This window comes from Brachycentrus maculatus, unplaced genomic scaffold, assembly GCF_059751285.1.
Source record: "Brachycentrus maculatus isolate JH-2025_06_01 unplaced genomic scaffold, ASM5975128v1 h1tg000010l, whole genome shotgun sequence".
In the NCBI taxonomy this organism is placed as follows: Eukaryota; Metazoa; Arthropoda; class Insecta; order Trichoptera; family Brachycentridae; genus Brachycentrus; species Brachycentrus maculatus.
The window spans coordinates 1,734,846-1,758,830 of NW_028280764.1; the positions used below are offsets into that span (position 1 = coordinate 1,734,846).

General features: G+C 38.9%; 1 protein-coding gene across 1 annotated transcript in view; it reads left to right on the top strand.

Annotated features, from left to right (window-relative positions):
- LOC148313554 (tribbles homolog 2-like) overlaps positions 1–23,985 on the top strand; it is a 38,100-nt gene that overhangs the window by 4,826 nt on the left and 9,289 nt on the right. Inside the window, exon 3 of the mRNA XM_088261730.1 lies at positions 3,032–3,321. Within this exon, the coding sequence (XP_088117856.1) occupies positions 3,032–3,321 (290 nt within the window). The remainder of the gene's footprint in view (positions 1–3,031; positions 3,322–23,985) is intronic.

Below are 23,985 nucleotides of genomic sequence, written 5' to 3' on the forward strand. Positions count from 1 at the left end.
TCTCAGATTATCGCGTTATGACTATATCTCGAATTGTATGTATCAAGGTCTACCTTAACCTCGAAATTAACTGTAATATTTTTATTACGGCCCATGCTATTACGATAGCTTGCTGCAATATAGCTATTCGGCAACTGGTCGGTTGCGAATGTTTTCTATGTCAATCTCTTTGCCGACCAAAGCTGTACCACATTATGAGCAATGCAGCTGAATATTACACACAGTTTGTAGTTCGCGAGTATTTATACACGGCGAGACTCCTCGCTGGTTACTGCGATACCTTCATCGTACATTATGCGCTAATGTGAATTTACGGAGCCATTATAAAAACGGTAACGATCACATCTCACGCTCGGCTCGTTCTCTTTGGACCTTGAAGTGGTTTCGCTCCGAAGGTTTTTAAAATATAAAATAATATTTTTGAAAAAAAAATCCTAGCGCAATCTTCGAGTCTATATAAATATTTATAAAGGTTGTGTTCTACTATCTTGGTAAAAGTTTTTTTTAATGAAAATGAATGTCTCGGAAATAAATACTGGTATCCTGTGATCGCCGATCCTTATAAGTCAGCCTGTAACAGCAGCCAACGCGTGCCCTCGGTGTCTCGTGTGTCCGAGTCGGACTAGAGAGCCGTGTGTGTAAATCAGCCGCCGAAGCGTGAAGTGTACGTTACCGGCGGACATACGATATTCCGCGCGCACCAGTCTCCAATGTCACACCGTCTTCCCAATGTCACTTCGAAATTTAAAGACCGACCCTCGAATCGTTTTATTTTCAAGGTATAAAATGATTATCGCCCACCGGCCTCCCTCCCACTCGGCGCTCGGCCCCTGCGCGGCGCGCCGCGGCCGGCTGCTAGCTGTTAGTGCGCCCATCCACTGCCTATCTACGCTGCCGCATTATGCTATATGCAACGCGGAGTCATTCAACCCTCCTCCACTATTTCTGCACGGCTTCTCGCCGGAGATGAATCCGAATTGTGTCCAATAAACATATTCATTCAAGGGTCACTAGAAATTAAGTTTATACAAATAGTACTTTCGAGTATGAATGAAATATCAACGCGTGGAAACCGAAATCTTTATTTCGTATCTTCAGTACAGTCATATGTTATTTTTGTACCCACTGGAAGTATTCTGAATCATGTTAACCCGAGAAGTCTGCACTTTTAATTATCACGGTCTGGTAAAGTACCTCACGCGATAATGCCTATAAAGGTTCGAAAGCTACATGCGAGAGTTTTAGATATTCATTAAAAATAATAACATGTAATTTCCCCGTAAGTAAATCCGACCGTTCATTCTACCCACTCCAGTCAATGTTTCCGAAAGGAAATGACCGGTTTGGCACGGGTAGATGCATCGAAGAATTAATAGTCTCGCGCACCGAGGAGGTACTTACACACTAACTCAGGAATAGGACTATTAAGCGTAATAACTTACGTCTGTGTTTACTTTTAATGTTAGTGGCCTCTCCCGTGATTAGTTCCTAGTTCTGTAGTTTGTATAGTCTATACCTCCTCAGCTATTATACCCGGCTATTAGCAGCATGAGCCCACCTCACTAACGTGTTTAGAACATTTCGTAAAACGATCGCTGCGCAATTCCCGACCAGCTTAGTAGACTCTACATACTCTTATTGAGCAAATTTATACTAACACACACTCGCCTATATTTACGAACACTAGCGACTGAATTATTGGATAATCATTTTCTTCGGACTATTGTTACAGCTCTATTTTAATTATCTTTTATCAATAGGATATTTAACTGCACGCTTCCGTTTTATGGTACAGCTGCGTGTTTTGAAAAAAATAAATGATTCGCCCGTTCTTGTCATACATTTTAGTAATGATCGGAAACGATAAATATAATCGCGATTTAAAAAAGGTTAGTCAGAGGGTGAGAACCTTAGGAACGTGTGACGACGCTCGATATCGCGCCCAAAGGCCGGAAGGCTGATAGCCGATGCGACGATGGGAGAGTAACAGCCGTGGAAGATAAGCCCCCGGCGCCAAGCTGGTGACCTTATTCGACTGCAGCGGCCGCTCCGAGCAAGCGAGCTGCTCGCTATCCGGGAAATAGTGCAACGCCTTCTGGCCGTGTAGCAATACGGTGACTTCACTCCATTTATGGAATTTTGCAACTGTGTTCACAGTTGCCTATACTCGGTTTGATCTTGCGCAATGGCATTAACTAATGTCATCAACGCTACAGATTAATCATTATTGCCAATGTAAAGCAGATTGCTTCACTCGTTGTGTGTTCTGTGTAGGATAACTCGTGCAGTTGGACAAACATTTCCAGCTAATATCGAGATGCTTTTTCTTAACAGAATACAATATAAGATGAGACTGTAGTAATGATAGAATTATATTACTTATATCTGAAGAATAACGCTTAAAGATTAGAGTTACAGATCTACTTTAAGCTGTTAAAAGTGTCCGTGAAAGCCCTATGGACAAAAGGTAGTCTCCCCAATCATTATTGGGATAGCGTATTAGCGATTTACCATAGTTGAATTTTCATACTTAAAACAAAGTATCGAGACTATGGAATCATTTTACTCAAAAGTATTATTCTCTTAAGAATACAAGTGTTTTAGGACATCTTTGGCTTATGTTCAAAATACTTTCGTCGTCCTCTGTTAAATGGCGAAACACAAAACAGTTTTTTTCTGTCAAAGTTATTTTTAGGGTGTTGTTTTTCTTACTTACTTACTTGCATGAAATTTCAGACAAAAATGTGCCGCTCAACAATTCCCAAGATGACTCGAAAATTGAAGCGCCGAACGAAGAGCGGCCAAATTCGTATCGTCATAATATATTTTTGTTTCATTCTCTGAGTGGATTTCCTCAACGCTAAGTTTCGTTATTTCCTTTTGGTGAAATTTAGCGTCGGGGAACATTGCAGAGAGTGACTCGAATGCTTTAAGTTAGTAACTGAGTGTGGACATTATTCATTACACTTCCCGGTATTGTGTGTTATAGCGGGAACAATGAACATTTGTTTAGAGTAATGGCGTATTACAGGTGGTGAGTCGGGAATGCAGCGCGCTGCTGGCCGCGCATTACCGGCTGGACGCGCAGACGCACGTGAACCCGCTGCACGAGGTGCTCGTGGGAGACCGCCACACGTACCTGGTGTTCCCCCGCGCGCACGGAGACCTGCACTCGCACGTGCGAGCGCGGAAACGCTTGCGGGAGCCCGAGGCGCGGAGACTCTTCAGGCAAATGGCTGACACCGTGCGAGCGTGCCACGACAATGGAATCGTGCTTAGAGACCTTAAACTTAGAAAGTTTGTGTTCGCGGACCCTCAAAGGTAAGAACTTTTTACCATTTTACGATTTATGCCTTACATTTGACGCACATATGGCTAATGACTCCCGTTCGTGAATACGAATAAATGAAATAGAATTTCGTGATTGACATCGTATATACTCGTATACTCGTATCGTATAAAAGCGCATAGTGTGTTGCGGTAAAACACGGTTGATATTAAACCAAATCCATTGCATGTGCTAGTTATTGAAATATTTAAAGTACACGCTTACTTGTGAAACTGTTGCGGAATACGTTCCGACATCGGTCAGAGATCTTGCACGGTGCGGGTTTGCTAATAGACATCATCTAAAGGTTGCGTTTCACGACGTTGCACCTTTCGTGTTCGTACTTTTCTATATTATCAGTAAAATACCAGTAACTGATCGCTTATTTTGAATGCTCACAATGACGTCATTTCCATTCGCTGATCGGATCGTGTTGCAATACCCTGGAATTGGTAACCTCGGTATATCAAACAAGACCTTGGTATCAAAGAGACACGTTAAACTTATTACATCATTCGATTATTTATATTAATGAGGGATATTTTTTCTTCTTTTATTACTTATTAAATTGTCGCAAAATTTGTTTATTATACTCTGAATGTAATAATACGTTTTTTTTATTTGATATTATTGAAACACGTGTTGTTTTATAAATAATGTCTTCTGCTACATGTATTGACTTTTTAATGACTTTATTCCGCGTCACTGTATACCATATACCGAGAGAGGTTAATCATTTCAAAAACAATATTACATCAAACATAATCGAGTATTTCGAATGCGCTGTATGTTGAAACCTTCAGGCAACTCCGTACTACATATCACAAGCATGTTAAAGTATATTGAGTTTATTAGAAATATATACGTAATCATTATTTCGCTAACGTTTACACTTTACACTCATTTATTATATTCTTCTGACTAAAAAGAGTTTGGCTCAAAAGAATATATTATTTTAACTTATATTTAAAGGATGTAGATATCGTATTGTATCGTAAACTACCTGCATGGGAATTCTCCTGGGAACATCCTCTCCTTCGTTTAGAAACTGCAGGGCTTATAGACTCTATTTAGGGTCAAGGGCAAGGATAATAATGATTTCTGGAGGGGAAATCTCGTCAGTTCACCTTACCTTTGTGAAAGCAAACACCGGAGGACCTACGTTACTTTGTATACGCCAACAAACGGTACGTCCATTGAATGAAATCGAGGTCACGATATCCGACCTTCTCGGCTTTTAACCATTTTTATTCGGCGGCCCGCTCTCGTACATGTAGTTTGAATTCGCCCACCGCTACCTGTTTGGACGTTCGGCACGATCTCCGGGCATATCGCTCGCGGATAAGGCCGGGCAAACAGTCGATGTAGCGGAAGCTCGCTCGCGAAATGAGATGTAGTTTCTAGTGGAATAGTAAAGTAGCGAGCGAGAGAAATGCGCACTTCGAGTGGCCGGCTAAACGGGTTGGCCCAGACGGCCTCCGGTGGTGCCAAGGTCTGGTCGGCCGCAGCGGGTCATCACTTGTCAGTCTCCACGGCTGGTCACCAATCGCCGAATGCTCAGCACTCGAAGACTTATCCTTCTCATTTCCTTATATGTATAAGTATGTATCCTTTTTATAAATTACTTTTTTTTCATTTTACAAGAAACGATTTATTATTCTTCAAATAATAAACGTCAATGAAAGACAATAAAAATGATGACTATATATTTTTTTAATAATTTTTTTTAACGTTATTTGCTTTTTTATACTGTATGAACAATCTAACGACGGGCGATTCAAGTTGAAAGTCAAGAGAGGTCGATTCGAACGTATGTTCCTATGTACCTATTGAATATTAAGGATTAAAGTCCATTTGTTGTTCTCTGTTATTGTTTCCTGGTATAAAGTAAATATTATTTAAATTCTAGTAAATGGTAGCTTATTTTAGTCGTTCTTAGATTTCATCCGAAATTGTGTCTCAGAAATGAGTGCGAAACAATTTCCAATGTCAACATACTCGAAATTATTGCGAATACACTCAAATTTTTATCGTCAAAAATCAAGAAAATATATCAACTATTTGAGATATATTTTTAAATAATTTAACATTTATTTGCGTTCGGATTCATTAAGATTGATGCGAATTGGTCGGATGCTTTTGTTTATTTTATTTGGATTTAGGTAAAGAGGCCAAGATCTCTTCGTGACGTTTTCATAAAACCTGTCTGCTACTTGCTCACGGGACCGTAACGCATGATTCCGTTCGGCTGTCGGAATTGTACAATAAATGACATTACGGCGATTTTGGTGGCCACAAGTCGGTGCGCGGCGTCGGGCTCGAAGCTCGAACCGCGCAATCTCTTCATTGTTTCGTGTGAGATTTTCTTAATGAGTCCCCAGTCTGCGGCTGTATGGTATTTGGTATTTACCTTGGCGCAATTCTCGTTGATTAAATCTCTGGTCCATTATAATCCTACCAACCGATGGCATATTACTAAGTAGGTTATTGTCTCCATTGGAGCTTGCCTCCAATTATAATTCCATTGTTCGAATCTTAACTTGAACTTAATTGATAATATAAAGTTGTGTGCAACGGTTCTATTATATTGTGTACTATTGCTAAACAAAGCTAAGGTGCTGGGGTCACAGGTCACAGTCATAGTACACACTGATTCGTCATTTGCCCAAAATCAACTCGTAATGAATTGTAATAATGTGTAATGCGAAAGAAATTTTCTTGTTTTGACCTTGCATCTCTGAGGAGAAAAAAGAAAATAAAATTTATGTCCTAAAATATATCATTTTTTGTTGTTCTTCAACTATGCATTTTTCGCTATTGCTAATTATAAATAAGTATGTGTTTTTATACTATTGAATTTTTTGTTATAGTTCTACATGAAACTCTATCGCAATACATATATTTAAATACAATGTATCAAATAAAAAGTTGTTATTATTTTATTACATTATAAGGTAGGAATAGCAATTTAATTTTTTTATTTTATGTGAAGAATATTTGTTGTAAAATTAAAATGGACTGCTATGGGTTGTTGATGTATCGAAAAAGTTATATTTTGAAGTTATTACAACCATGTGATGCAATATGTTTTTTTGAGACATGAATGAATAAAAAAGATAAATTAAATGTGTGTTTGAAGCAATTATTATCGAAACAAATAGCATTCTTTTACTAATGCGCATTCATCGATATTCCATTCGTATTGACGATTTTCTCAAGTTCAATATCCGCTTTCTATTTGAGTTCAATGTCATACACATTTCCTCGGTTTGTTGACCCTTAGTCACTTCCTATTATCTTTCCAAGAGAGTTTCGTCACATTATTAGCGAGTGTTTAGCATTGGTAATTCGTTCCCGAAAACATTATTCTCCAAGAGGATGCGTTGGGCAGTCTCGGACGGAAATCTTTCTCCAGTGGTTGTCGCGCATGCTGATTAATGCTCTATTAAACATATACAAAATATTCAATTTATCCGTCGTATTACTAAGCTGTTTTCCAAATAATGATTGTTCCCGTCATAGCCGCCCGTTTCCACTAAACATTCCATTCGTCATTTCTAAGTCACGTTTGAGTTCTTTCGTCACGATTCATATTGTTTCGCAATATATTGTAATCGGTGAGTTATTGTGGTCAACGTACAATATTATTTGTGTCTCGATAATTTGTCGTCGCTGCTGGTCTTCATCAGATGCGCTAGAGAAGTACAGAAGATTCGTGTGGTTTCGATTCAGTCCTCCCTCTCTCGCCTGTGATCTTGCCGCCGAGACCCCCGCACTGCGTCCGGAAAAAGGGGAAACACAAACAAAAGTAGTCGTCACAAGCGCACCGCTACAATGCGACTATTACATCACAATAGGGTACGAGTCTTTCTCTGGCGGAACATGTTTCTCAAAGGGGTACTTTTGCGATGAAGCTTTTTTCATTTCGTATTACCCTCGCTTTAGTAGAAGGTATGTCAACTTCGCTTCACTTCAGATGATTCACCTCGTGACATCCTTGACCACTTTTCTTTTCATTTGCATGTTTTTATACCATTGAAATTTTTGTATTTGAATTATTGTATTTGATTACGCATTTTTATCGATTGCTGCGCGGTATGACCGATAATCCTGAAATTATCCGGAGCATTGGTCTGTATGTTCCCGATAGTTACCTAAGACAGCGTAGGCATAGATTATTTCACATTCCTATACACAGGACCAACCTGCCGATGGTTATGCTTGTAGGAAGAGCTACCGCTATGCTGAATAATATCTCATTGGATATTGATCTGTTCCATGTGACTCAAGGAGTTTTCCGAAGCGGAAATCTTCTACAACTTTAGCAATAGTATTCTTGCTTATTTTCGATTTTTGTTAATGTTTACGCTTTAAATTTTAAGTTTGTAATGTGTATGTTAATTATAAATAAATAGATTGAATTGAATTTCCATTTAAACACTTCGGTATAAAGTATCGACTTGATTTTGTTAATACAATCAGCTCCTGTATCCTGCCACCAACTACCGCCGGGCGTCATGCCTTTGGATCGTAATCTATTTATTGGCCGCGGTAAATGAATCTACCGCGCGGATACGCGGTTCATTTTCATAACATCGATGCGTTTCCTTACCGAGGATGTTGCAACATTTAGCTCGGTGATTCATTGTCGGTCTTTATTTTCGTAGCTCGGCCGGCTGTCGGACCTTCGAGAACTCTTCCTGTTTATTATTCTGCAATTGCAAAAAAAGCGACATTTCTCTACCGCTGACAATGTTAATTTAATTCGTTGTCCGACTTCCTATTGTGATTTATCGTACCGAATATTCGTGTACGTACGCATTCGCTTTAGCCGGAAATGCGTCCAGTCGTATGCAATTCAGCTCATTGACAAAATGAATAATGCAATTTATGGAAAGCGGATGTGAGATTTGTGACGGAAATATTTTTGTAAAGGACAAAGATAAGCGTGCATGATGGATGGGTTTAGGAAGATTGAGATAATGCGGCAGGTACCAACTACCCGGTTCGGAGTTTGAACCTTTTCTTTCTGTAATGTTTGTTTTGGGTAGATATGCTAAAGGATGGGATTTCTATTCTTTTTTTAGTGAATTACTTAAATTTCTCTCAATTCGAAATATTTACTTAGAATCAATCACTTATAGTATAATGATTTTTAGTGAACATTTAATCCTTGAATTGAAAACAATTTACTAGATTGTGTTTGTTTTTCTGTAATAGTTTTTAGTTAATGGTGTACTCTCAAATATACAATTCAATACGTGACCGGCTGGGCAAGACTCCATACAAGTTGTAATAAATTTTTACCTACATAGGTATGGCACTACTCCTTTACTCAGGTTACTTATCCCGCATGACGTGGATTGAACTACGAACTTCCCTCGATTCCCAATGAATCCCAGAAGCCCCTCGTTATTGTCCCCTATATATTTATAATATTATAATGACGCTTTAATCTTTTGAAGAATGCAGTACCTGCATTGCCCGCTATAACATTTATGAGTAACAAGTATTGCAGTTAGGGTTGTTTAGTTTATATTCCAGGAACCTGTAAAGTAAATGGCTTTTGTGATTATCGTGCAGTAAGCTGACTAGAGTAATAAACTCATTTTTCTCTAGATCAGTAATAATAATGTTTACATTATATTTTGAGTATGAATGAACTATATTGTCACTTTAAATATGCCTACCTAGAGGGATAATAATACTGAAATCCGTAAACGAAAATGTCCGATGCGTTTTCCTTTACATTTTAACAAAGAGTGCAAAATTGCTTTTTAGGATTATTTAAATTTAATATTTGGACGCGATAAAACGACAAAAGGAGCAAAATTGGCCGCTTAGAAATGACTTTTATTATTATAAATATATTGTACTTGGATACATATTTATTAATATTTTTGTATAGTGCGTTATGCTAAAAAAAATCGCACGGCAAGGCTGAATCGTTGCTATTGAGGTGAGTTGTTTATCTTATCTCTTTTCTACTTAAGTTAGCGTTATGTGCAAATAATAGATAAACGTAAAACAATACATTTGTACAAGTGGTAAAATTTAACCAAGCTACACAAAATATTTTTTACGTACATTTCTTGGTGGAACTGCATTTTATGTGATGAAACAGCTTTGTATATAGTTTTTTCTACTTTGAATTTATTTAACCAATGATGGGTTTCGTCATTACTGACATCAGACTGGTCTGATGATGTAGCTAACGACGAAACCCGTCACTGGTCAAATAAAATAAAAGTGAAAAAATCTATATACTTGTTGTTATAGTTGTTTCATTTTACAAAAGAGACATTACAAATTTTGCTCATCCTCTGCAAAAAGCAACGTGTATTTACAGATTCGGTGTATTATTGGTCCCGGATTGCGTCTGTAACCGGTTCCTCCAGATCGTGGGTGTTAGGTTGCATCTGGAGGTTGCGCACCACCCACCCTTCCCCCCGCCCCCGCCCCGGCCGCTACTGGAATATCCCACTACCCTGACTACCTTACCTACCCAGACCGTGCGTCACGCTGATTTACGGCACGCTCGAGATGCGCGACGTTGATGTGTCACGTTCGGGGTATTTTAAACTTTCGACCACCCTTCTTGCCCTTGGAGCGAACTTAGCCATTGATTCCGATTTTCAATCGCGTATAGATAGACGTTCGGGATGCGTCGGGAACGTCAACGAAGGATTGACGGCAGTTTGTTGACCTTCCCGTTATAAGCACCAGGGTTATCCTCCACGTTACGACGCAAATATGTATTCAGGTATTTCGTCCGCCTTCGTGATTCGTATATTTACTTCGCGATAAGGTTCTTTTAAATTTCAAATCTTATCGCTGCAGCGTAAGATATTCGGCGTAAATAACAAATATTGCGAAAATGTATTTATGTGGCTCATTTTAGCGTATTTATACCGTAGAAGTGATAACCTTGTTGGCAACTCACGGCATCTTTGTTTATTATTCGAGTATTCGCGTACTAAACGTTAAGTAATACATTAATCTCTGCCAAAAATCATACTGTGAATGTGAATACTTTGCTGTCATTCGTCTACCTCTGAAAACCGACTCTTCTGGTTAGATTTCAACTGAGCACATTCGTAAGCTATAATGCAGTTTCTACACAGAATAATTATCGCACGATGTTTTTTCAAACTGTTTATATTATTACAATATGTGCGCAAAAAGCCATTAGTAATCGTCGGAACATTGCGTCATATGTGCGACGCGAAAATACAATAGGCATGTTCTAACTTATTCTAATTGATTTTCCTTCTTTTATATTTTTTTTGGTAAGGTCATTTACTATCGCAGCGTCGACGGCATCGGTTTATTACATTAAATTAAATTGAACGTTTTAGCGTTTCTCGCATCTTAGTTTCTCAACTTCTCGCTTCTCCGCCGGTTCTTTGTTCCGACGCTGGGCCGGAGTTTTGCAAGAGGGATATTGGTCCACAGTGTGGATGGATAGTCGGTTCGGATGATATTCGGGAGATGATGAAAGAACGTAGCGGACGGCGGCGGCCGTGGCGGTGTTGTAATTGCGTTGCCCAACAAACTGTCCGCCGCGCCGCGAGCTTCTCGCCTGTGCCGCGTGCCGCGTGCCGTGTCGAAACTGACTTAACTTTTTTATAGTCAGATCCGGTGATGAACACGACCATCAGTTCGGTGGTCATGTGTCAAACGGTTTCTTATATATCGGTATTTCCCTAAAAATATATTTATTTCGGAACCTAACGTACGACCATCAGTCCCTCGGTCGCTCTGCGGCTCGTGAACAATACGAGTAGGTGGTCACTGAATCAACACGTCGGTTTTATGGTCATGGCGTGATCCACCCGGACTCTATTAGGCATGAATCATTCCCGGGGCAAATATTATCGATAACCTGTTACGGACGTAGTGTCTGTAAGACGTCTACCCGGAAAGGTGACGTCATTAAATGGATTCTTATACTATTTTTACCCCGTCTCGGGAAACGAGAGGAATTTATCTCTTGGAGACCAGTTTCCTGCAAACTGTGGAACTGTATCGAATAAATTATCGTTTACTCCGATAATACCGATGCAATGACTAACCATTTCGGGAATAAAGGAAAACAAGGGCTATTTTTAACTCGCTCAAATAGTAATCGAGTTTAGACAGAGTTGGGTATCAAATTGTCGACCTCCGGATCTGAGACCTGCTAACTGAGTTACCGCCCGCGTCCTTAGTATTAGTATTCGGGAAGTGCTTCAGTCCACACATTCTTTAATACATTCGAGTCCTCCAGCCCGCGATGAGTGTAAGTGAGGTTATTTTAGTAGTTACAGTCGGTGATGAAATCCCACGCCACGCACTGCGCGTTGTGCCGGGCGCCGAGCGCCGAGCGCGGTGGCCCCTGCCCTGTGCACCGCGCTCCGCGTCCGGCGGCCTGCAGCGCGTTATCACAACCACTATTACTATATTTCATTATATTGCGCAACTCGGTACTTACCGAGTGACGTTGCAAAACAGCGCCCTTTCAATTTACGAGCCCTGCCAACAAATCCATCGTTCAATTTTCTACGATTCTGAATTGTAACGCTATTTTGATGCGTGTCAGGCAAATTGCCGTTGCAGATCCGCAATCTTGTATTTCAAAGACAGCAACCTTCGGTAATTCAAACGTATTGTTAATTTCTGCAGTTCTCTCTCATTGCAGCACCTATATACGTTATTATTTTATATGATAACTACACAAACGTCGACATACGAAATTGCGGATCTGGAATGACGATGTGTACTTTTAACTCATAAACAATCGTCGGTGCGCAAATGTTTGCCCGAATGATTGTTCAGGTGCGAACGATTTCGAGTGAGCATTTCAATTCGCGACTGTCAATAGAGTCGGCTTTCGGTTAATGCGAGATGTCCGAGCCGAGTTGGCCGCTGCCCGAAGTGCGTGCAGTGATGCAATATTCGCCATGTCGCAATTCGGCGGGGGAGTTCACCGAACTTCCAGTTCCGAGCCTCTCCCGACCTCCGGCCGCCGCTTCTGCCGACCCGCCGCTGGAATAGACTACACCAGGGACGCGGCTGTGTATGTTAGAACGCGAGACTGACGCGGGAAGAAAGATCGCAACTTCTTGCAAACAGCCGACTGCTGAATGCTCACACGCGCTCCCGGGCTCTGGATCAGTCCGCTCGTTTCGGATGGCTGGCCGCATCCTCCGCGAAGGTGAAGCGATGATGCCACGGAATCGAGCGTGTCGATGACTTCCCTCGGTATCTCTAGCTACCGCACACACTCGTACACCAGTACCCACTCGTCTTTGCTCTTATATATAACGTGTTTATGTTATTACTTAATAACTACAAACTACAGCACAGTTTAAAAACTCTTCGATTAATCTGAGAACAAGACTGCGGCCATAAGTTTGACCTTAATTATAAATTGAAAGTATTACAAAAGAGTCACTGTCGAAACCGGCCAAAATGTTATATGCTCGCTCCTTGGCAATATTTCGTACACCATCTCGTAAGCCTTTTTTTTAATGTGTGCAATGAAATATTATTATTTACAAAAAGGTACCGACATTAGTAATTGGCCATTTATAATTTTTCCTAGATTTAATGAACAAATAGTTAGTGGAAGCGATCAGAGTCAATAGTAGATATCCCTACTCACCACGAGTAACACCTTGATTTGAATCCGTTCGGCATTGTGTATGCTTTTGGGTGGTGACTGACGGAGCATTTCGTCGTAACGTAACGTCGTAACATCCCTCGCGGTGAGCATCAGCGAGCATCCGAAACTATGGATGGAGCGCTCAGCTCGCTGTACTAACTGCCTGAATGCTCACATCGTAACGTGTTACGTTACGATGAAATGGCTACGGTCAGTCACCACCCTTACATATGTTCCCGTATCAGTAGGTACTGAAATAGGTGTCAAAACACGTGCCCGATCTAGTAGTACGACAAAGGCTTTTTTGGCTTTTTCGGCTTATTAGTTTTGCAACACGGGGCGTGTGTGGTGTGCCCCGAGTGGCCCGATATTGCAACCATTACCCCGCGGCAGTACGTTTGCAATCAGCTCGCAAGGCGCGACCATATTCTACGTAATTCGACCTGAAGTTGTGCTAATTTGTTTGTTTATCATGTCATAAGATATATTAAAAAATTTATACATTAGCATTTTTTGGCTCTTCTTTTATTCGCCTACCAGAACCCCTAATGGTACAAACAAAAATCGCAAAGTTCTGCGATAATGATTCATTTGTGTACACTTAAATATCGAGTATTATGAAAGTAATGTGTAGGAAAATAAATTCGATATTCATCGATTATTTATTACTTTTTAGACACATGTTTTGTACAGTTGGTAAACTTTAGTGTGTACCTTCCTTCAATGTTATTCGGCGTAGAAAAGTAACATGAACATTCGTGCATACTTTGATAGATTTTTTTTCCTAAATATGATTAAGTTAAAATATATATTATGTTTATTTATTTGTTTATGAAACTACCTGATGCGATCTAAAGCGGAAACTAGCGGCATTGGCATAACGGTTGGCAGTCAGAACTTTTTACGTTTGTTGGAAGCTAATTTATTAATAGTACCTACCATTACACAATTTATTGCTCACAGTTCACAATAAATGTGTTTGTTGTCCGGATTACAATCAGTAAACACTATCATAAAATTATGTTATGATGAAAATGTGGCAGTACACTTCTAATCTTCCAAATCGAGACAATTTGATTACATTCTGTCGACAACAATCGCTAACAGTAGTAAGTGTAATAGTATGTGTAACGTATTTTACCTATTGACGCACGCGTGATATTTCGTCGGATGTTTTTTTCTGACGCACTCGTCGTGTTTACCTCTCCAATCTCCGGAATGTAAAATTTCCATATTTCGTCATCGGTTCTAATAATCGGAATTATGCGGATCGTTTTTCACGTCGATAATTTATTCTGCGGTGATTTCCGCGTCTCGGTTATTAAAATTAACCTTGAGGAGCGAGATATTTTGTTGATTGAATCCTTTATTCGTTGTTTAATACTCGCAATGTCCTCTACAGATAAATACGAAAGGCCAACGCAGCCTTATTACATTCGCGTTCTGGCATATGAAGCCTTGAAGCGTCCGTTGTTTCGTTGTACTATTTCGTATTATGTTTTAAGCATTGAGCGTACATCTAGATTTTAAATCAACGTCTTTTAACACGAGCGTATTTCACATAAGAATAGAATAAAATAATATAGATAAAAATTAATAAACATGCAAGTACTCAAAAATAATATCAGCCATATATAAAGTTATAAAGTATACCAATCGACATTAAGTTTATGTTATATATATATATATATATATATATATATATATATATATATATATATATATATATATATATATATATATATATATATATATATATATATATATATATATATATATATATATATATATATATATATATATATATATATATATATATATATATATATATATATATATATATATATATATATATATATATATATATATATATATATATATATATATATATATATATATATATATATATATATAATTGAAATTTGAGTGTCCGGCTCCACCAGTCGGAGGTGATGTGGCCGCGACCAGTTGCACGCGGCAACCTTCTCGCTAAAATCATTTTCAAGGTTTGACGTGATTCGTATTGCGTCACGTCTGACTGAGCGACCTGGATGGTTGACTTGGTTTCACCGTGAATTTCTTAGAGTTCATAGTTTTTCCTTCGGTTCACCCCCTGCACTGATCTTGTTGTCAATAATTCATTAGCGAAGGTCAACAAATGCTATTTTCCGCCGATTTAATATTTTCCGTCTTGAATCCGTTTAATGTTTGCGACGCTTGGTTATGTATTTTAAGCACCCGGACGTTCGTATCCAGCTGCTGTTGTACCATTAATTCAACGCTTTGAATTCGGAGCTTTCAGTTCCTGTTTCACACACGAGCGTTTCGTTAATTTCCTGCAAAAAACATCGGTTCCGTCAGACAATGCGCGCTCGCGTATGTTTTAGGTCCTTGATCTCGCGAACTACATAGCGATTGGAACCACTCGATTACCAGATGGTTCCGCTACTTTATTATGTTCTATAATTCCCTTCTGGGCTGACTGCGCAGCCTCCGTCTGCCGGCCTGCCAGCCCCGTTATATCCGGTCCTTTTGTTTATCTTTTTATATAATCTCCTTACCCCGTGTATATTATCTTACTCGCGTGTCTTTGTGGGATAATAATACCCCGCTATTCGACGATTAATTATACGAAATGAAAATGTGCTCGTTGTATCATATGATTATTATTTTTGTATTTCGCAATTTTCGTAGCTTACAACATAGTTCTTACAATAGCCTACACAATCTTATTTTGTACTCTATATCACGCGCAGATAAGATTATTTTTATAATCAAATTTTGCGTCCTTTAAGTTTATTTATATTCTACTCAAATGGCAAACAAGTGCGTTACAATTTCCAAACATTTTTAATATCCGGTATCATTATATTCCCTTTGTTTAGATATATATAGCCGGGGAAACTGATTACTCGCTACAATTACTAGGTTCTCGTAACGTGTTCGGGCATGCGACATGACTCGATGTCACGTTGGGAACAGGGCGGCAGAGGAGGAAGGAGGTTAGGGTCGTCCGCCAGGTGCGGGTTACGCTGTTTCGTGGCGCGGAGGTATGACCGTGGACTGTAGATACAAAGCTGTTGCGGTACAAAGTACTCGCTGTCACCTGGTGGACCTTTACACAACATTTTCGAATCCTTTGTCCTCTATGAGAATGCCAGATAGAGCCGTACCCCGACGAGAATATATTTTTACGCACAAAAAAGAAAAGCCAATACGGCAGATGTTCCTTATAAACAAACGTACGAATATTACTCCTACACTGCGCTCCTATTGTGTCACTATTTTCTTTAGCATCGGTACAGCTCGCGAACAAAAAAATAAATCGGGACGGACCTTACTTTTGTGCAAACACCTTGAGAATGGTCGTCAAAAAAATGCAAGTTGCCGGTAAGTCGGTAGTCGTAGTTGTAGGTGCTTCTCGCGAGGCGAGGGGGGACCATTGTTCCCTCACCTGCGGACCGAGAATTACCTGGCCTTGCGAATGGGACATGCTTCATTGTTACGTTATCTTTTTATTCAACCGGTCTTTCGTATTTCTTAGTCGAAATTTATGATTTTAGTTTCATTGTTGAAATGTCCTTTGATTACCTGTTGATTCTCTCGGCTTTGTCACGTGTACAATTCCCGCTGTCACGTGGCTTATGACGCTAGTTCATTATTTTGTCAGTTTACATTTTTGTCAAGAATTTCTATGCATTGTATCCGATCAATACAATCTAATATTTACTTTTCCGATATTTATGTGACGTGTGCTATGCAAACTTTTTAGGAGAATAATTTACATGCTTAAGCTTAACGATTAAATTACATGTATGGTATGTACATAATTATTATCCGTAATATATATGATGCTCGTAACTTGGTCTACACATATACAGATGACAACTGCTGTGTATCACCTGGTGTCCCGACTCTCGGTACCTAATAGTAAATAGTAAGGGAATCTTTTTCCTATAAATATGTTCTCCATGTGCCAGCTGGCATGTTGCGCGTGAAACTCGTCATCGGGACAGTATCATTTAGATTTATACAAATGGACATCTGTCATAATATTCCCTTCGGAAAGGAAATGACGAGATTCAACCGGCACTTAGGTGTAACATATATATTTCTGTTGACACTGTGGTTTCGAAGAGTGATAACTGATAACATAAGGATAGGAGCGCTGCGCGGGGATTATTCGTCTTCTGTCCGGGTCAGATGGCATCGCGGAGCGCGGAGTCACCCTCCGCTCGGTACCTGGCCCGGCACAATAAAGCCGAGTGAATGCATCGCGAAACATCTGCTCTCGATTTGGAGCGTCTCTTGCCGTGAGCGATTAGATGGGTGGACGGGCCGTATCACGCATCCCTTCACCTCCAGCATTTCGTTGCAGAAAAAACCTCCTGCGGGTGTATCTCTCGTCTCCCTCGCACTCGCCCGATATGTTCCCGGTCCCGGATTTATCGACTGGTCCTTTATTATATCATTCTCCGGGATCGGCGAAACTCGGTCCTTTTTGCTACCTGCTCTCCCGATCTCGCCATTAAATCAACACAAGGTGCATCCTTCCAATCGAGCATCTGCCGTTTCGATTATCTTACAATGTTTCGAAAGGTCTTTTAATCTCGTCTTCGTCGACTAAAAAAAGAATTATTTCTATGATGAAATGAAACCAAGTCATCTATCATCATAATGCAATCTGGAGTTACAAATGACGATAGTCACATTCACCAAAATAGATTTACCTATATTCACAAATAATACTGATAAGGATATTTCACTAAATTATAAAGTTAACTCAAACATTTTATCGACATATTGATTGAGTATATAATTGATTCCAATAATTACTGACGTACGTACTTTCATTTATTGTTTAAACAGCTTGAAGTTAACAAAAGCTGCGATTTTCGTAGATGACGACACGAGATAAGATTTTCTAATTGCTTTTGTACACTTCAATTAATTATTGTTTGTACACATTACTGACGTATGATTATTTCATTATAATGGTGCAATACTGACTTGTGTTCTTCGTTTTAAATTAAAGAAAATTGTAATTACGTATCGTTATTTTTTTAATATTCCGGAGAAATTGATTAAATATTATGCATATTTTTTTGCTTTAACCGTTGTATTCTTAGGCATAATAATTAACCTCGGTATTACCTTAATTAGTGGAGCAGCAAACTTCAATGTAATGTGGGATCTGCTATCATATTTTGACCAATTCGCTATCAAGTATAAGAAGTCTTTTTAACAATAACCTCTCGAAAAACAAAAAGATTCTTTTTAGATAATTCTCTGGTTCAGTGCAATAAGGAAACCTATTTATCACTCAGAAGGAAGTGTGTTTGTATCGCGTGATCCGCGGTATCGATTAATACCGAGCAAACTATAATAGATGAAAAACCTGAGCCACGTTGAAACGAGCCGACTGTGCGATTGTTGTCATTGAGAAGAGACCTCGGCCCATAGACTTGCGGCGATGTGTGCACGCAGACGCACCGGAGTTTTCCGGCCAGCGATGTAGTGCTGTGCATTGTACACCATGGCCTGTGTGTAGCCTGTAGCCAGTACCGCGCGGCGGAAGAATGGTCCTGCACACGAGCCGTTGGGAAATCCACGGTCAGCCTTAACCCAGTTGCCGCGCTAGTGTGGCACACTGCTCCGTACCCCATGCCGCACCTCACTCTGCCGAGGTGCTAACCTTACGGCACGGCTCTGGCGACACCCGCACCGCCGCACCGGATATCCACCTTCTTGCCAATCGATTTAACATTCGCATTACGAAAATGTGTTGCTTCGTTTCGTGGCACGGCCGTTTGCGCGGTCGGCGGGAAAACTTGCGATCATGTTATCTAAACATCTTTTGAAGTAACTTTGGATACGTATCTATAATAAAAAGTATGCCTTTATATTGTTCGTAAAACTTAGTTCAACTTATTTACTAATTGCTAATTACTTTGCAAGAGAAGGTCTATCAAGAAGCCTAGATGCTTCTGTATCAGGTCTGGGAAAGCGGTGGGACAGCTTTCAATACATATATGCCTATTCGATTTAAATTTTGTACTGACATTTCTTGGTGGAACTGCATTTTATATAATAAAATAACAACTTATAATTTTATTCCGTATATGCCTATGTATTTAAACACTAAATAAATAAATATCATACTTTTTAAAGGCTTGCATTCTGGTTATAAACGTAAATATGTTTTTTATATTTAATTTTTAATTAGGTACTTATATGTTTTCTGTACGATTGGACGAACATAAAATTTTAAATCTCAATTTATAAATTGGATGGAAATTCCGTAGCAATAAAATCATCCATGTTGTATCATTAGCCTCTTAGCTAAGAACGATTCGCCTAGCATTAAATTTTGTATGATCGTTGAATACTCGGATATGAACTAAAACGTAATTACTAATAATTATTATCGTTCTTCCACAAAAAAAGTACCGCATTATTCTTACGTAACTACCTATTATATTATTTTTTAACGAAAGTCCGTATTTTCGAGCTTCATTCGCGAACTTGTAATTTATCATAACCCTAGACTTATTGTACTCGGAACATAATAAACATATTTATTTTTGAAAATATCATTCGTACTTACGACGTGCAATACCATTTTTTTACATGGTTAATTAAATTCGTATAAGTATGGTTAGCAGCTATTTCACTGGGTGGTTTTCAATAGGTGTATGTAAAGCCGCTTAACTTATTTGATATCAGATGGCACTGATGGCAGTCACTCTGTAACATCCCGGGTCAGAATATTTGTTAGGCAGAACAGAATATGAGTATAAATCAAATTATGTCCAGTCTCAAACTCATTTGTTATGTTATTACCAAATAAACGCCTTAAATTACTGACATTTCAATCTAGTTCGACAGTGTGAAATGAAATACTTGAATCATATGTAGATGTTTCTTATAATGTGCCCATTCCTTGCGGTACTTTGAAGTTGAATTACTCCAAATGGCCACAGTAAACCAGGATATGCGAAACCTAGTGAGTAGTATTCCCTGTCTTCGTCCGACCGACTACTTCCTACTAGCAATTGCAAAGTATTACGATATGTTGTGACTTTCTTTTTAGCGTAACACCTCTGTCATTCGGCCGAGAAAGTTCTGACCCACTAGGTGAACGACCGAGCTTGACTTCGCGGATTTACAGTTCGCTCGGAGGAGGCATTATCTCGGCCGCTGTGCCACCGTCACGTGTCGGCCCGAGGTGTAGTTTTTGCGACGAGCAGATTTGTGTTTGCTTCTCATTACTGCGGCGATATCCGCAGCGAGTCACCCGCGACCGCCGCGGCTCGCGGCCTGAACACTCGACACTCCCAACGTCTGCTGTTGCCTATCCGCGGCCGCGCACCACTCCGAGCGCCGTACAATCATTCTGCTCAGAAACAACCAAATAGCTTCTCAGATCTCGTTCTCACGCTCTTGAACTTTACTTTGGATAAAATAATTCGCGATAGCACCGAACATAATCTATTTTACGTGTACTAATACGATAACAGTTTCGCAGTAGTAAAGATTTTTTATACTTTCCGCCTCCGTAGTGTAATGATCAGCACGCTCGGCTATCATACTGGAGGTCCCGGATTTGATTCCCAGGGGGGGGGGTCAAATAAATATAAGTGATTTTTTCACTCTAATATTTATTCAATATTACCCTGGACTGGTACCTGAAGCAGAGGGATGATCACCTTTCCTTCATATGTTAACGATCAAGATAACACTGCGTTTTTATGATGCAGTGTCCTATGCACCATCGGGGTGCGGATAAGGGTTTTAAAAAATAGACTTGGGTTTTCTAATGTATGTATTCCAGATATTATTATTAAAATAAGTGCATTTTTGCCGGTTCATCGGAGGTGTCCCCCCAACAATAAAAGTTAGAGATTTCTACCAATATCGCCTAATCCGCCTACCTCTTTTGAATATGAACTGCAGAATTTCAGAAATTAACAAAAGGTCGCGTAGACAACACCCTGCCCTGGACAAACTACAATATATATGGTCCGGGAACTCCGAGTCTCTGACCTTTTTATATAGTGACATTATGCTTTTATTATTTGCAACACAAAACTACCCGAGATATGGAAAATATATAGCAGCTTAAATGAAATCCATTTCTCAGAATTTTGCCTTGATAAATACTAAGTGTATACATAACCCATTTTTATCACTCGACTACCAGATAACCTTAAATACCTGACCACATATCTCTAATGGAAACCACTGGATACCCATTCCCCGAATTCCACGATTATCCCCATTGTGTTCGTATTCTTGGAAAATTGTGAATTCTGTATCTCTAAAATAATATAATTAAAATCGAGGTTTACAATTTTCTGGAATTACATACTTTTTTATCTTGTTTTCGTAAAAAGTAAATATCCGACAAAGTATTGAAGAAAAAACTCGATGACTGCACTAGGAAGTCGGAGCGTTCTCGCAACAGTAGCATTTTTTTGTATTTTAATAAAATACGTGCATTGGACATTTCGCAAGTTCGTGAGAATATTGCGTCAAACCTCGTTACTTCCGCTTACAAATACATGTTTTCCAATGAAAACAAACTAAAATACCCCACTGACAAATTGATAAGGAAGTGGCTTGATAAGAATTAAAATAATATGTTTACGTTGCGGAGAGATATTTCATTACTCATCACATTTATCACGTTGGAATACAAATAAGTTAACTTTCCATTTATTCTAGAATAATTTAATTAATTTAAATTACTTTGATTTCGTCAATTGATTCGCCAGCCACTTTGTGGTAAAATCTATCCATTTTTAATTAATGTTTTACTTAGTAAATACCACTATTTCTTGGTATGACTTCCAGAAAATAGAAAACAAGAATCAGGGAACATGAATTATGTTTGAGAAATAATAAATTTTCGGAATTCGCTAACCATTTAATAGATAATGATCACAAATTTAACCACAATAACGTAGAAATCCTAAAAATATTTAATACGAAAAGCTATAAACTGCAACATTTTGAAACAAGAGAAATTCATAAAAATATAAATAACAATAAACCCATAATTAACAATGTGACAATGACTAAAGCCTCCCCCCTATTGTCTATGTTCCCACTGATAAGAAATAAAAAAATAAAAAAATAAATTAATAAATAAAAATAAGAAACAGCTACTACCCCCTCTTCAACCTTCAACGTCCCAAGGACCCAACTCTAAAATTTAGAATTAGCTTCACATACGGTGTTTTAAAATGATGCGGAATGTATCGAAACACGTGTCACAGTAGATTTTAAGAAATAGTGGTATTTACTAAGTAAAACATTAATTAAAAATGGTTAGATAACTTTAGCTGAGCGTTCCAGACTCCACCCCTGCGGGCTGTCTGATGAGAAGTGCAATGCACCCAGATTAATGTTTGCTTCTTATTATTGCAACCGTGTTGCAATGTGCGTGTTTATTTACCGCGTATTGACTTTCGAGAAGACGTCAGAAATGTAAATAAATTTCAGACAAGATGTGATACGGTCGCAATATGAATGAACAACATGGTGTTTCAATATCTTATTCTCTGTGTCTTATATTAAAGTTATTTTTAAATCCATGCAATCAACATAAAACATACTATAATTATTAATACTTAAACTATTAAAATCTTTAGCTTCGCTACCTGAAACGGAAACATTAGTATCGTGTGTTTGCAGATACACATATTAAATTACCTCTAATGGTTAATACCCGGAAGATGTTGAAAGGTCGTCTCTTCTATTTGACTTTGTAATCAAAGAACTCTGTGGCAATAGCATATCTTTATTCGAACCGATTGATTTGTCTATAAATACTAGTATATCTATCCTATTATATAAAATGATTCAATTTTTAAATAAAATGTTAAAAAATCTATTAGAGAGTGCGCTTTGTATTCCTAGTTAATTAATTAGGTTCAACCTTGCATTATTTTTTTGAAGATTAAGTTCACTAAGGGTGAATGATCGTTGTAGAAAAGAATTACATGTAATATAATCCTCATTTTGCATATGTAAACCTCGTGTCGCCTCTGACGTAGATGTTGCATCGCAATGGTATGTATTCTGCAGTGCATACGCGGAAACAATTTCTAGGCATATTTTACATAATAATCTCGCTCATACTTTGGCAACTACTCGGCATCTTGGAAATGTTACACAAGATGAGAAATCGATAAAATTTGCGTACATCGAGTGTTCTGCGTCAAGCGTGCATACATATTCGCGCATACTTACACACTATGCGCATGATTTTCAACGCAGTTTCAATATGGCTTTGTGAAACAACATGCATTATTCAATAATTGCATTGTGGGCGATCGATAAGTTTTTTTTTTACTTCAGCGGACTGTAATCGATGGATTTCGGTTGTATAACGCGAACACTTGCCTAACTAAGTGAACGAATAGCTCGTTATGTACGGGCGTGTAACGGTAAAAGTTGCGGAATATATCTCGGTGATAGTGTTGCATCGTCTAACTGTCGGCAGCAGCACTAATCAACTTCAGGTACGTACATTTCTTCTGCAGATAGTTCGTCGAGAGCGTTGCTTCATTTCCCGATTATGGCTTATCGGACTTGTCTCGCAATCACAATACGACGAATGTTTCTATATCCCTGTTAGAATACCTCGCCTCGCTATCGACGGTTATATCGCTTATTGTTCGAAAAGGTTTTCACAATTTGAACAGATATTTCATTTGGTAGCGTTCCCTCGCACGTTGCTAGTCGCTGGTCGCGGAGGACGTCGGCGTCGCGTGTGCAACAATGTGGCCATGCCGGTACTTTGTCTACACAATGACATTACGACCTGTTGCGCAACTGCTTAATTTCTACGTTACCCATTTCCACAGTACTCGATTAATACATATTTTAACATTTTCTTTTTGTACTTTATCATAATATTTCTTTTTTCATTAATATAATGTTACACACAGATCTGAAAATATTACATGTACTCCATTACTACACACATTATGAGCATAGTCTC